General features: G+C 45.5%; 1 protein-coding gene across 2 annotated transcripts in view; it reads right to left on the reverse strand.

The window, feature by feature from the left end:
* Positions 1–5,710: 5,710 nt before the first annotated feature.
* The window catches only part of DOCK8 (dedicator of cytokinesis 8), a 219,086-nt gene continuing 210,216 nt past the window's right edge, over positions 5,711–14,580 (reverse strand). For both annotated transcript variants that reach the window (XM_028508388.2, XM_036021718.1), the window contains 2 exons: positions 7,210–7,380; positions 5,711–6,819 (listed from right to left, as the gene is read on the reverse strand). In XM_028508388.2, coding sequence (XP_028364189.2) covers positions 6,759–6,819; positions 7,210–7,380 — 232 coding nt within the window. In that variant the 3' untranslated portion in view covers positions 5,711–6,758. The remainder of the gene's footprint in view (positions 6,820–7,209; positions 7,381–14,580) is intronic.

Below are 14,580 nucleotides of genomic sequence, written 5' to 3' on the forward strand. Positions count from 1 at the left end.
AACTTTTTGTTTAACATGAACCTGGAGACACTTGTGTCCTGGCCGCAAAGTTGGAGCCAATGGAGTGGAGTATAAGAGGCCCCAGACAAACTCTGGGCTTCCAAATAAGCAATGTCAGCTTAATTGTTGGAAATCCGCCTTGGCTGCTGAGTACTCTCTTTCTTCCTTAGTGCTATCTGGGAAAGTTGCCACTCAGTTTCAAGTGGAAGTCGGTATGCTTCGATATCCTCAGGGAGCGCTTATAGGCTGGGGACACACAGGTGGGCTGTTGCAACCCGTGTATTTACCTCCCAGAGGAATGTACTGGAAACATGCTGCACTCGAGAAGGGACCAGCGTCGGGTTGGGTTTTCAGGTGCCCCTGTGTTCCCTCTCCTTCCACTGATAGCCTTGCTTCCTTCTGCCCTGAGGGCTCTTGCTATTGGCCTTGGCCAGACAGGGCATTGTCGCTGCAAGTTGAAAAGACCATCAGGCCTCTGTCCTGCCTGCACCTTTGGCCTGCTTTCGGTTAATGTTGCAGCAGCAGATGCAGCTGTCGAGGGCATCGCCGACTTTCTGAAGGTGTCAGTTGTAAACAGTGTTACCTTACATTTGGGACAGCACTTTCAAGTTTCCAAAATACTTTCCCAACGCCTTCATCATCTCACTGGATTTCCATAGCAGGTTGGAAGACAGACCAACTCTTATCCCTATTTCACAGTGAAAAAACCTGAAGCTCAGAGAGGTGTAGGAGATTGGCCAGAGTTGTAAGACCAGAAAGTGGCAGAATGAAACCAGGACCCTGAGCCTTGGTCCAGAGGCTTTTGGCAATCACTGTGGTTTTTTGTTTTGTTTGTTTTGGTTTTTGGTTTTTGATCTCACTAATAACCTGCTGGATGACAGAACAATCTGCTCATCCACGTCATGTTCTCTCATCACATAAAGGAACTGATAAGAGATATGTGAGTTGGTTTCTCACCTGTATCTCTTAGAACCACACGGCCCTGAAAATCACTCCCTTATCCTTGCTACCATCGATTTGCTGTCTTCCAGTGTGTGGGGAAAACAGTAAAGTTGAAAGCAACTTAGCTGTCAACTAATGGCACAAAGATCACGGTCAAACATGAGCTTGGGTTGGACTCAGCGGCGTCCTTCCAGAAACAGCAATGTCCCCCAGGATGGGCTACAGCATCCAGGCCTCAGGGATCAGGAAGGTAAGCAGCTCTCCAAATAGTTTCCACCTGAGGCTATACTGCAATTATTCCAGTAACTCCAAGACTGAAAACTTTAGTGACCATCAGGAATTAGGCTTCTTAATCAGGCTCTGTGAGGTTGGGTTTAAGATTGTTAAGGGTAACGTCTTGGATGATTCCAGGGAAAGCACCAGAAAAGAGAAAGAATTCCCTTAATTCGTGTTTACACATTGTTAATAGGTAAAGTAAAGTGTAAATGGAAAGCCATTCCCCCTAGGGCCATTGGCCCTTATCACCTGTCCTCCTTCAGGAGCTGCTTCTGGCCCAGAGCTACAGAAAAGGGGCAGCCTGGCTGAAGTCATCACTGATGGCCCCTCCATTCATTACTTTGGCCCTTCACAAGCATTTATTGAGTGTCATCCACCACGGGCCATGTGCTGGGGATACAATGAAGAGCAAAAGACAATTTTGATATTTGACTTTTTCCCACTGAAATCTAATATTATTCTATTTCCCTGTTGCTCTCATTCTTCTCCCAACTCTGTGTTTCTGATTCCTGATCATTTGCACCATTTTGGCAAGACACACTCCAGAGGATGAATCACCAGTCAGCAAAACATCCTGCATCAGTCTATCCCCATCCCCATTCTTCTTCAGGATGTGACAAACCCTGGGTCCTCCTTCATACACTGAAGGTCCCCTTCATTCCCTTTCTGGGAGATGGTCTGCCAGCTCAGAAGTTGTGAACATGACATGAAATGAGCTATAATCCTTATGTCACACACGTTCCTTTTTCTGAATGCATTTTCTTTAAAAGCAAAATGCCCTTCAGAGAGCTAATATGATTTGTTTTCCATCTTTTAGCCTTTCTTCCTTATTCCCTGTAGAACTACCAGTTCCTCAGCTGTGTGGTTTGAGTTGTCATTGATCCTACACTTCTAGTGCAAGGAGAGACACTTGGTTCTCCTGAGCCACTCCAAGTAGAGTGAACCCAAGGAGCTGTATTGGGAATTCTGAAATACAGAACCTTCCTCTTTGTGGAGGTTGGTGGCATGAGGTTGTGAAGCTCAGCACTGCATTTGCCTGGATGAATGAGCCTGGAATTTCCAGGGAAAGCGGGAGGATGGAGCCAACCAGGAGGAAGCAGAGATGAAAAATGGCCCCAGGAGATGCTGTGTTGGTCCTGAATCAAGCTGAATCTGAACCATTAACCTCTGGATTATTCTGTTAAGTGAGCCAATGAACTCAACCAACCGCCCCATTTAAAATTCTGATTTAAGTTTGGCTTTCTGTCCCGTACAAAAGATCACCAACTGAGAACTATCTTTGGGGTACGGCTTGCCAGGGGGCATGCTAGTGGGCCGGCCTTTAGATATTTCTCAGGAGTGACAGCCCCAGCCTTCTGGTGGGGACACAGAGCAGCAGAGCTCTGGGGTTGCTCCAGCAGGTCGTCTCCAGCAGAAAGTCGTTTTATGTTTCTCCTAGTGAGGCAAGAAATACAAAATTTTAATGTACCCTACTATGGTGGTTTTAAAACAGGTTAAAAGTTATTTAATAGTCCTCTGTTCAAAACGTGGAACCTAGTTCTCCTCCTCTTGGATATGGACTGAATGTGGTGATTTCTTCTGGCAGACATGAGGGAGTATGGTTTCTGGGGCTGGGCCATAGCAGATACTGGCACTCTGGCCTTGCTTCTCTTCAGCTGCTCTCGCTGGGGAAAGTAAGCGGCCACGTCACGAGGGCACTCACGCAGTCTGGGAGGGTCCACGTGGGGAGGAACGAGGCCTCCCGTCGATGCCCAGCACCAACTTTCCAACATTATGAATGAGCCACTTCAGAAGAAGATCCACCAGCTTCAGTCAAGCCTTCAGATATGGCAGCTCTGGCGGGAGTCTTGACCGAAAACCCATGTAATACCTTAAACCAGACTGCCCAGCCAAGCCACACCTGAAGTCCTAATCCACAGGGACTGGGCAAGATACTTATTGTTCATACTCACTGTTGTTTTAAACTAGTTAGTCTGGGTTTCTTTGCTATGTCTCAATAAACAGGATTTTACCCCCAATGTGAAGAAGATTGGGAAGCATTGCCCTCAGTCCAACAGAACACACTGAGTTCTGTGGACATACCCAGCATTCTGGAATATATTAAAACCTTTGCGGGGCGGGGGGCGTTTGGGAGGGAGTGGGGGGTGTGAAGTGATAATCAACTGCAGCTTTAGAGCATTTGAGAAAACAAGCATTTAAAAATAAATTCAAGGCAAAAACAGAGGTTCCCTGTCTTTGAAAACATACTTCCAACCAAAATGGCCAATCAAGCTTGAAAGGTTTTTGTTTTAAGTAAGCCTATGGTCACAGATAGGGCTCCTCACTGAATAGAACTGTGGGCTGTAAGACAATGTATGTCAGGAAAACTCCATCAGGACTGCACAGCAGATTCAGACTTCATTTTTCCAAGATTCTTATGAGATAGTGACCGTTGCACTCTTGACCTTGCTGAAGGCCGAGAGGCATGAAGCTAATTGGAAGATTTCTCCAATAAGGTTTCATGAAAGAATTTTTCAGAGTTAAATCAAGATGGCTTTCATGGCCTATCAGGTTTCTCTAATGTTCAGCAAACAAAAGGCCTGATTTGCGTTACTTTTAGGAATGTTTAAAATGCTTCTTTCTTGGCCCTGGCCGGGTAGCTAAGTTGGTTAGGGTATTACCCCGATACATCAACTGGTTGCTGGTTGGATCCCCAGTCAGGGCACATGCAAGAAATAACCAGTGAGTGTATAAATAAGCGGAACAACAAAGCAAAGTTTCTCTCCCTGTCTCTCCCTTTCCTCTCTCTTCAAAATCAAGAAAAATAAACAAAATGCTTTTCTTAACCCCATATTTAGACTACATAATCAGAGGACCTATGTCTCAGTTTTTTGTTTACACTATTAAAGAAGTGCAGTGACGATTCCAGTTTATTCACGACTTCCACTGACAGCACAGCCAAACGACCAGAACTGAGAAAAGCGCTGGGCTGAGCTTGGGCAGAGCAGGTGCAGCCCAAACTGATGGTGGCCAGTTTGCACACCCTGCTCCACAAGCTTTACCTGTAGGTCAGCCCGTGGGCTCTCACTCAGAATTCTATTGTTCTTACTCTAGACACCATTCCCTCTGCTTTGCTTATCTGTAGTCTGAGCCCATTGATCATAGGCATCCAATTACAAAAGCTGGAAGCATCCAGAATCGGGTCATCCAGTACAGTAGCCACTAGCCACATGTTGCTATTAAGCACTTGAAATGTGACTAGTCTTGATATTAAGTGTGAAGCATAAAGTCTGTAATTGTAAAATACATCCATACAGATTTCAAAAACTTAGTATGAAAAAAAGAATGTAGAATACCTCATTAATGATTTTTATATTGATTGCATTTTGAAATGATAATATTTTGTATATATCAGGTTAAATAGAGTATCTTATTAAAATTCATTCCATTCATTTCTTTTTATGTTTAGTGTGGCTTGCATTATATTCCCATTGGACAGCACTGTTCTAGAAGCAGGCCTACTCAGTCACTCATTTAGTCATTCGGCAAATACTTACTGAGCGTCTCCTGTGTGACAGGCCCTGGGTTATGGGGCAGGAATGCAGCAGTGAACACAGTCCCTGCACTTGGGAGGCAAGTGACATACACTGTGGTATTAGAAAGACTAAAAAAAGACACTTTGTGACAATAGATATCTAAAAGCAAGGGACATTTATTCAGGAATATTTTAGGTTATTGGGATTGGGGTTAGCATTAAAAGCCAGCCTTATATAACTTAGCATCTAACCCCTGTTGTTTGAGAGCAGAGTATCATAGGTGCCACCCTGAGTCATTCAGGAAAGGGCCTGTTGTGGACACACAGTCTCTTCCTCACCAGACCGAGAGGCTTTGGGGGGGACAGTGACAGTGTCACTTAACCTGGTCTCCTTCAGTATCTCCCACACAGAAGATGCTAACCAACATATGGAATGAGAGTACATCATGTAAACTCATTTAAGAAAGCAATTAAGTGTATAATATATTTAAAAAACAGTTCCCAAATGCTTAAAAAACAAACTGCCACTTAAACTTAAGCTTTAGTGATTAAAAAGAAGTCCTCCCACAAAATATAAATTCATGCAGACCTAATGGTATAAACAAAAAGTTCTGGAATATCCAAATTAAATTCTCTCTCAGGCCCACCAAGAATAAATATTGAGAAGAGCTACAACCCAGGGTGGCACTGTTTGACCAAGGTCACTATTGTGCATGCTTCTTTTCTCTGAAGTGCTTCACAAAACATTAAGACTTGTTAATATAAAAAAACACAGTTGTGCCCTGGCTGGTGTGGTCAGTGGATTGAGTGCCAGCCTGCAAACCAAAAGGTCACCAGCCCTATTCCCAGTCAGAGCACATGCCTGGGTTGTGGGCCAGGTCCCCAGATGGGAGCATGCAGGAGGCAACCAAAAAATGTTTCTCTCCCTCTCTTCCTCCCTTCCCCTCTCCTTAAAAATAAATAAATAAAAAACACAAGTTGTAATGGAAAACATTTTATTTAAAATTCATATTACATTTTTAGTACCAGTCAATATAATCAGTCATATTACAAATATATAACTTAATTCTCAAACAATAATTTCATTCATATTTTCCCTAAAGTACATTGTAAAAAGAAGGCAAAAGTGACCGTATTCTCTAAGTGATATACACATGCTGACAGACAGCACTGTATTCTGATATGAAAGGAGAGATATTATCCTTTTATAAAAATAAACTTGATCCCAGGGAGGAGGAGAAAAAGAGTGAGCAAGCTTGAGCGTCAGAAAAAACGCAAAGCATCGTAGGAGAACTGTTTCAGTCCAAGTGAATGCGGCACCCACGACTCTGGGCTGACCGCTCAGAGTACCGTGTGTCTCCTCAATCAGAGCTTCAAGTGTGTTCCTCTATAAACACGTTAACTTAACAGTAACAGCAGAGCAAAAATAACTATACAACAATTAGTCCACCGTTACTGACAGGTGACGAGGTCACAGGTGATTAAGCTATGACCAAGGTTCCAGCCAGGACGATTCTTAGATTTCTGGTGAGGCTGCCCTCACAGGTTCATTGAACATGATTTGCGCTCCCGAGAGCTCACCCTCCTCTCCCATAAAGAGGGGATGAGGGAGGTTCACTCTGAGTAGGCTGGTGGACACCCTTCCCGTTTTTCCTTGGGCAATTTGGGTTGATCCTGTAAAGCCTAATATGGGCCAGAGGAAGTCACCTTTCTTCAGGTGGACAGTATCTGACCACTCAGCAGGAGATGCTGTGTATGCCTTGCTTTTTGCAACATTATGAAAAACCACGTGTTAGTAAATATGCAGGCACCCTGATCAACCACACTGTTACCTATGCCCCCCAAATAGGCAAAATGTGGTCAGACCCCACTGTGGTCACTTGGATCCCAAAGTTTCAGAGTGCTGTTTGGTTAGGGAGCCTGTAGTTGCCCTGCTGGCAAATGTCCTATGTTTTAAGTACCGGCGAGTCCTTCTCTGGAGTTGCAGAGCCTCAGTCCCAGTCTCCACGGGTGAAGACAGTTTTTCTTAGCTGCCCTGTGACAACTGGGTTTCACATTTCCTCAAACTAGATCGGTGGAAGGAGTCTCTGAAATTAAGGAGAGAGAGAGAGAGAAAGAAAAAGGAGTTAAGAAAGATCAATTAGACTTTTGAAGAGAGGGATGGGGGAGGGGAATCGCCCACTGGAAAAGGATGTCATCGGCGAGAACTCTGTAAATAACAAGAGAAGGTGCTGAGGCCCTTTGACACTGCGCCGGAAAATACACAGCGGAGGACGGCTGGCACAGGGCTGACTGGAAGGGTCGGGGCGAGGACAGGAGAAGGTACGGGGAGGATCCGGACGACGCAGAACAGGTTCTCCGAGCCCAGGCCCACTCCCAGCGCTCCGCGGTGCGTGCAGCGGAGTGCGCCCTGATTTCTGGGCCTCGGGCCCTGCCCTTCATCTCCCAGGAAGGGGCCTTCTCTGCCCCATTCTTACCTCTTTTGACTCTCAACTCTGAATATTGGCTTGTAGAGTTCTGGAATCTTCCGCTTGATCATGGGCCTGAGGTTCTCTTTCAGCTTGTCGTAGTTCTTCTTGAGCTCCTGTTGATACTCCCTCTGGTCCGCTGTGATGAGGCGCTTGTTTTTCTCCACAGCCTCACCGCACCTGAGATGCACATCAGGGAGGGGAGAAAATGAGGTTTTACTTCAGAGGAGTCTGAAGTGCTTAGAAACATGGGATGATGATCCGGCGACCATGTCATGTGTAACCCTAGGAGTGTTTGCAAACTTGCTGGTCTGTCAGGATCGCCCGTGTAGCATTTCAAAATGCAGGTGTCTGGGCCCCACCTTGGATTTCGTAAATCAGAATCTCTAAAGGGCAGCAACCAGGAATCTGTATTTTCGAAAAGTTGCCCAGGTGAGACTGATGCTCTGATTTGCTATGTGCTAGGTGCCATTCAAGGAATTTCACATGCATTATGTGGCTAATTTTTCCAACGAAACTGGGAAGACTATGCTTATCTTTAGTTTGACCTTGAAGCTCAGAAATGTTAGGTTGCTTGCCCAAGATAACACTGTGGGGAAGTGGTGGACACAAGACTCAAACTCAGGTCACGGCTCTTTGAATGAAGAATGAAGAATGAAAGCTCTTTGCTTATGAGAAACTCACTGTGACTTAAGGCAACACAGCAGAAGCAGCTAACACCATTCAGGCCTCTCCTGCTGCAGACATGGAGATGCCGGGAAAGCACAACAAAAATGTGTTGAAAGAGAAAGGAAAACTCCAGGTGCCAGAGAGGAAGAGAAAAATCAAAAGCGGAGTGACAGCAGGAGCTGGTGCCGTGGCAGCTGCTAGGAGGGCCGCCAGTGCGGATCTGGGGGCGGCACACAGGTCCTGGAGGCGGGAACCAGAAGGCAGGTTTCAATGCCCACATAGGATGAGGGACGTAGCCTTGCCCAGGGCAAAGTGGGGTTCTGGGTCCGCCACCTGCTTATAGTTTGGAGCCTTGAAAAGCTACCCCATCTGTGTAAAACGGTCTACAAAAAAAGCTGAAAATTGTCCAGAGAGGTGGAATGAAGTTTGTTATCAGCTTGGAGACATTAATCAGAAAGAAAGCCACCTAAAGAAACTGAAATTCTAGGACTGCCCCATATGTGGGTATAAGTTACTAATATATATTCCTCTACTGTGGGTGCTACAATTAACTATAAAATATATTATTGAAATCCCTAGGGCTCAGGTAGAAATAAATGTAAAGCTGCTCTGGAGAAAGAGTTTCTTAATTAGGGCCCATGTGTTACCCATGGATGGAGCGACCCTTGCCAAAGGTGAGCTCACAGTAAAATAGCTGCGGAAAACCAACCGCACATGGGGGAGAACCCACAGATACTACACGCAGGAGAATTAGCCCAGTAAGAATCAGAGATAGTAGAATGATGTAAAAGCCCAAAGTTAATACAGAGGTATAATAAAATGTACACAATGTATGAAAAAGATGGGAGGGTACAAAAAAGGAGATCAGGAAAATTTAAGAAAAGAACTAAACAGAATTTCTGAAATAAAAATGGAGTCACTAAAATAAGGAAAAAATCTCAATGGATAGGTTAAACAATAAATGAGACACAACTGGAGAACTCATGAGCTATATGACAGATCTAAGAAAATCACCAAAGAGGTAAAAAATTTTAAATATGAAAAAAATGTTTAAGAAGCCTGGAGATAAGCATATAATGGAGCTGCCCAACCCGCATCTAAAAGAATGTTTAAAAGAATGTGAAATGAGTAAGCGGCAATATTCAGAGATAACAGCTGATAATTTCCCAGAATTGAAAACAGAAGTCCCCTAATCAACAAAAACAGGTCTATACCTAGCCCCACAGAGGGGAACCTGCAGAGCATTAAAGAGAAAATATTAAAAACTTGTGTTCATCTAACTTGGGGACAGTTAAGCCTAGTGTTTTCATGGTTTCCCACACAGTATGGCACACACCGAGGAAGAAAAATCACATTACTTAGACATAATAAAGTCTTGCCCTTTATACTGTTCTACCAAGGGAGCTTACATACCAACAAGCCTTGAAGTGACAACATGATGGCTGAAATTTAGCTGACATGCAATAATTAGTAACATTTCTATTATCCTTCAGATGAATAGGACTCTGGTGATGAATGTGGTTTAAACTGTTTTCCTAACTGTGGCGCTAGAGCTTGCTTAAATTAAGAGGATACCCAGACCTGGTTACCAAATTCTCCCTGTCACCACTGAACTCGTTTTCAGGATGGCAGACAAAGGTGAAGAGCATGGCCTGTTGCAGAGGCAGGTGAAAGCTACCTGGCCCCGGGCAAAAGTAAGCCTCTGACCACAGCTTCAGCACCCAGTTCGCCTGCGGTGAGAGAAGGAGTGGCTTTAACTTGGCCAGAAGCCAAAAGAACTCCTTTAACTGGATTTTCACCCTTCTTTTAAGTCTGACATTGACTGAAGCAAACTGTAGGACACCTGAGGTTATATATCAAAGGTTTCAAGGAACAGGTAGGAAGGGGAGGTATATAGCCTATGAATCCTCAGAAATCTACCTCACCCCCTATATTTTTTTACTGCTGCTTCACTAACAGTTGTGAGTTACCACACGTGTAAAATAAAGTCAGTTTCAGGATGACTTCAAGGCCCAGGTTTGTAGGTAACATGGGCAGACTGCATGGGGCCTGCAGAAGCTGACTGCTAACCTGGGGACGTCTACTCAGACAACTTTGGGAGAGTCAACTAAATTCTCTGTAGTCTGTGTTATCAGAAGTAATAACAGCCACCTGACACAGACTGATGGTGCACCATGCGCTTTACATGCAGGCAGAGCTGGGGTTGAAACCCAGTTACGACTAATCATTAGCACGATGACTTAGCCATTGAAATCCTGATTTCTCATTTGTAAAATGGGACTAATAATCTCATAAATCCCCTGGAGTTGTTGGGATAATGGATGAGAAGCTGTGATGATCAGGTAGGTAGGCATGTGCCTTTGGAGTGTGGCAGATTCTGTTTTTCAAAGTGGTCACAGCAATGACTGTCCCTCCTGCAGTTTCTTCCTGAACTTGGCCATATCCCCAGCAAGAGATGGGTGGTCCTTTGTGACCACCTCGGTGGACACAATGTGCTGTAAGTGATGCTGTGTGACTGGGTAGTGTGGCTCTGCCTGGCTGTCTCTCCTGGGACGTGTACCTTTGAGGGGCTGAACCTCCTGCGATTCGAGTATTCTTAGCTCAGACTCCAGATGCATGAGGAAAGCAGACTTTTGGCAACTCCAGCCCCAGCCACCAGCCACTGTCTGTCACTGAGTGAGAGACCCTGAGCAAATCTGCCTCCCTGAGCCCAGCCTGCCCCTAGAACTGCATGCATAATAAGTAAATGCCACTGTGGTTGTTCTAAGCTACTAAGTTTGGGGCTAGTTTGTTACACAGCAATAGATAAACATAGTATTTTTACAATGACAAATATATTAATAGGCAGAGTGGAAAATGTCCATATTTTTGTAGTAATATTATTTTATATCTTAACCAATTTTAGAATTTATAAAATTGTTTCATATATTACATTTTCTGTATTTCTTTCTTCCATTTGGATTATATTCTCTAGATTTTCTTATTAAAATTAAATAATTTCCAGTATGTTAATTTAAATCCACGAACTAAAGAGAGCCATGCACTAGATTTTCCTCCTAGAGAACAGCTGTATCTCTTGGGAATGTACACAGGATCACAACTACATTGCAAATAACTTTCCTTAAAAAGGGTCTTATCTGTAACATTTTCATTAGGTTCACTGACGCCACCATTCCACTCCTCTGCTGCTCCCTTTGTTGATAAGTTTACTGAACAAGAATGTTTTCTTACAGAGAGTGCGCCTGGGGATTTTCAGCAGCCAGAGCCTACAGACCAGGCTGAAGGGGACCAGATAGGGCAGGAAGTTGTGCTTCTAGAACGTGGTTCCTGGCTTTTGCTGACGGTTCCTTTTTGGAGCCTCCTACAGACAGGGTGGGCATGTGGCCCTTTCTCTCTGCATCTATTGGCCCCCCTCCTCTGCAATGCTCCTTCAGCACAGCCCACACCTCAGGCCTTCCGCACGGCACAAAAATGCTGTTGTTTTCTCAATATCCATTCCTTTCATCTTTAGGTATGCCCCCACCCCCCTTGGAAAATTACATTCCCTAGCCTCCCTTAACAGATAGGAATGGCTGATGAGCTAGAACATAAAGTCACTAGGAGAGGTCATTAAAGGGGCATAGCCTTTTGCTACTGCAGGATGCAGTCATGATGGCCAGAGCCCTCACAGCCATGTTGTGACCATGAGGATGGATGCACTGTAACCAGTAAGGTAGAGCAAATGAATGGAAAGGGCCAGGGTCACTGATGATTTCTGAGGTCTGCATACAGCTCTGGGATCACTATATCTGATCTTATTTTATATGATAGAATAAGTGTCTATATTTTTAAACAATTCTCCATTATTAGCAAGTGAACCCAGTTCCTAGAGAGAAATGCACAGCACGGTAGTTAAGAAGAGAGTCTGGAGCCAAAGTGCCCAAGTCTGACTCCTGCTTTGCTGCTTCCTGGCTCTGTGGCATTGAGCAAGTTATTCAGGATTCCCATGCCTCAGTTTCTCCACCTGTGATGTGAAGGGAATAGCCTCCCTTACAAATGGTTGTGAAGACGAAATGAGTTAAACATACAGAATTCTCAGAACAGTCCTGGCAAATAGCTGAAACCTAGAACGCAGGGATTAGTACAGACCCAGTCTGAGCACAGACACTCCTTGTTCAATCTGAGAGTGACAGACTGTTAAAAACTGTATATTCCAGGCCCTCGTTTTTCAGAGCAGATGAAACTAAGATGAAAAGGCACAAAGTGCTCTGTCCAGAGTCACACACCTGTGGGAACAGCAGAGTTGGGTGTAAACCCAGGATCCTGATGATCCCGGGCCAACGTTTCATTGGCCCCACTGTCTCATGGTGCAAACCGTGGAGATGCAGACAGGCCCTGGGTAGATGATCTTTATATGTAAACCAGATCAAGGCTCTGTTCCTATCCTGACTGATAAGGTCTCTATTTGTCCCATTGAATAATGTTATAATGTTATACTTATCAATCACTTAGTTTGTGCCAAAGCCCTATCCTAAGCTCAATTATTATTATTATTATTATCCAGACACTAACTTTAAGAGGTATTCACTGTACAGCTGGGGAAACTGAGGTTGGGTAACTTGCCCAAGGTCACACTGCTAGTTAAGGCAGGGTGGGTACTTGAACCCAGGCAACCTGGCTCAAGAACCCACTCTCCTGAGCCCAACCTCCCAGATGCTGCCCAGGAAAGACAAGGACCTTTCCAGCCACCATCCAGGTAGATGGCCTTGGTCTCAAGTGGAAACTATTCTCTCTGGGGTCCCAATTTGTAGCATTCTGCCTTTCTCAGTTTCTGAGTAGTAACACTTCAGCAAGCCCCCTCTCGAGGCCCCATTGAAAAAAATGCGGTGGCTGGAGTGATGGGAGAGTCTGACAGAGATGCTGGAGATTCTGTGGAACTGGCTCCCAGCCTTGTTTCCATGACTGGCTGAATACATACGGGGTGGGCAAAAGTGGGTTTACAGTTGCGAGGGACATTCTTCTGAGTTAAGAAAGCTATTGTAACAACCATAACCTGCATGTCTGTTTCCATAAGAACAGCTGTAAACCCACTTTTGCCCACCCCTGTGTGCTCCAGGCCCTTTAGGGTAGAGAAGGAATATTTGGGGGCAGGGCACCAGAGGAATACCTGGCCTCTCTGCAGAAAAGCCCCAGTGGAGGGAATCCCAGGAGCATATCCCAGCAGCCTTCTCCAGTCTGTCCCCTTCATTTCCTCCCTCGCAGCCTGACCTCTACTAGACCCCTGGCCCCAAGGGCACTCCTATCCCGACGGAAGAACAGTTTAAATCCCGGTTCTGCCACTTACTTGCTGTGTGACCTTGGGCCAGTCATAACCTCCTTCACCCTCATTTTCTTCACCTATAAAATGGGTTTATGGGGATGAAATGGAGTCAGGTAGGTATATGAGGACCTAGTGGAGTAGCTGCCAGTGGGGAGGGCTGATGAGTCAATGTTATCTGCCTTTCCTGGAGCAAAGAGGGCTTGCAGCCTGACAAAAGGCACTCCTGCTGTGTGCCCCCTTCGCTGGGGATGAGGAAGCACCAGACTGAAAGTGCACAGCACTGTGGGGGCAGGGAGTATACCCCAGGCAGAAGAGGAGCAACTGTGGCCAGGTCTTCTTGCTGTCCCCTCTGAGCCACCTTGGCCTCCCCTGCTTGGGCCTGTGTCACCAGCTCCATCAGGGAAGCCACAGTGGCCCTTTCTCCCTCCTCAGGTCAGATGTGGGAAGGGGCTAGATTGGGGCTATGGGCTTGGGAAGGTGTCCACTCTCATATCTGACACCTGGAAGCAGATCCTGAGGACGTACTAAACACACTAGAACCCATGGCAGGGGTAAGAGGGGTCAGTCCCGGATCAGACTGTAGGCTCGTCTTTAGTGCTTGGTTCACATTACACTGGCCCTGGGCTTCTGTCCTGCGGAGTCACAGAGCCCGTGGTTCCACTGATGGCATTCTCTAATTCGGTGTCAGCCCAGCTGCCCTCCAGCCGGGAGCCCCTCCCTGAAGCAGGAGAGCGCTGGCAGGTCCCGGGGACCAGAGCCTGTTCGAAAGAGCTGGGGGTGGGGTGGGTGGGAGTGGGGACGGGACCAGACTATAGCACAACTGGATTTTTTCCTTTAGAATCATTGCAGCTGGATGGGAGGGGGAACGAGCCATGTATGCATGCTTGTGTGTGCATGTGTGTGTGTGTGTATGTGCATGCGTATGCATGTGCGTGTGTAAGCTGCTCCACTTGTCTCTCAGTTTTCCATTTAGCATCCTAGGCCCACCAGAACAGGTCTCTGTGACCCTGGGAAAGTAACAAAAGTCATTCATATGTCCCCACTATTGACCCACTTCTGAGCCAATCTCTCATATTTAAGGCTTTGTTGTCCCATCAAATATTCGGATCTCTTTCTACTTACTACTTCGCTTTCCACCTACACTGTACACATTTGGTTTCCTTTGGCCACTTGGGCCAATTCCCTCTCCTTCCTCTTCATAGACCTTAACTCACATTTAAAAACACCACCGTTCAACACTCGATCTTCTGACTCTGTGAGTATACATGCACAGTGGAGCCCTATGCGCACTGGGTGTATCCGAAACCAGTCTGTAACTGGGGCCACACATACTGCTATCTCTTATTTAGATATAAAAGTGAATCTAAAAACAATTTAGTTTTTACAGGATCGAAAAAGTTTAGATTATATTA

This window comes from Phyllostomus discolor, chromosome 3 (assembly GCF_004126475.2).
Source record: "Phyllostomus discolor isolate MPI-MPIP mPhyDis1 chromosome 3, mPhyDis1.pri.v3, whole genome shotgun sequence".
NCBI lineage: Eukaryota > Metazoa > Chordata > Mammalia > Chiroptera > Phyllostomidae > Phyllostomus > Phyllostomus discolor.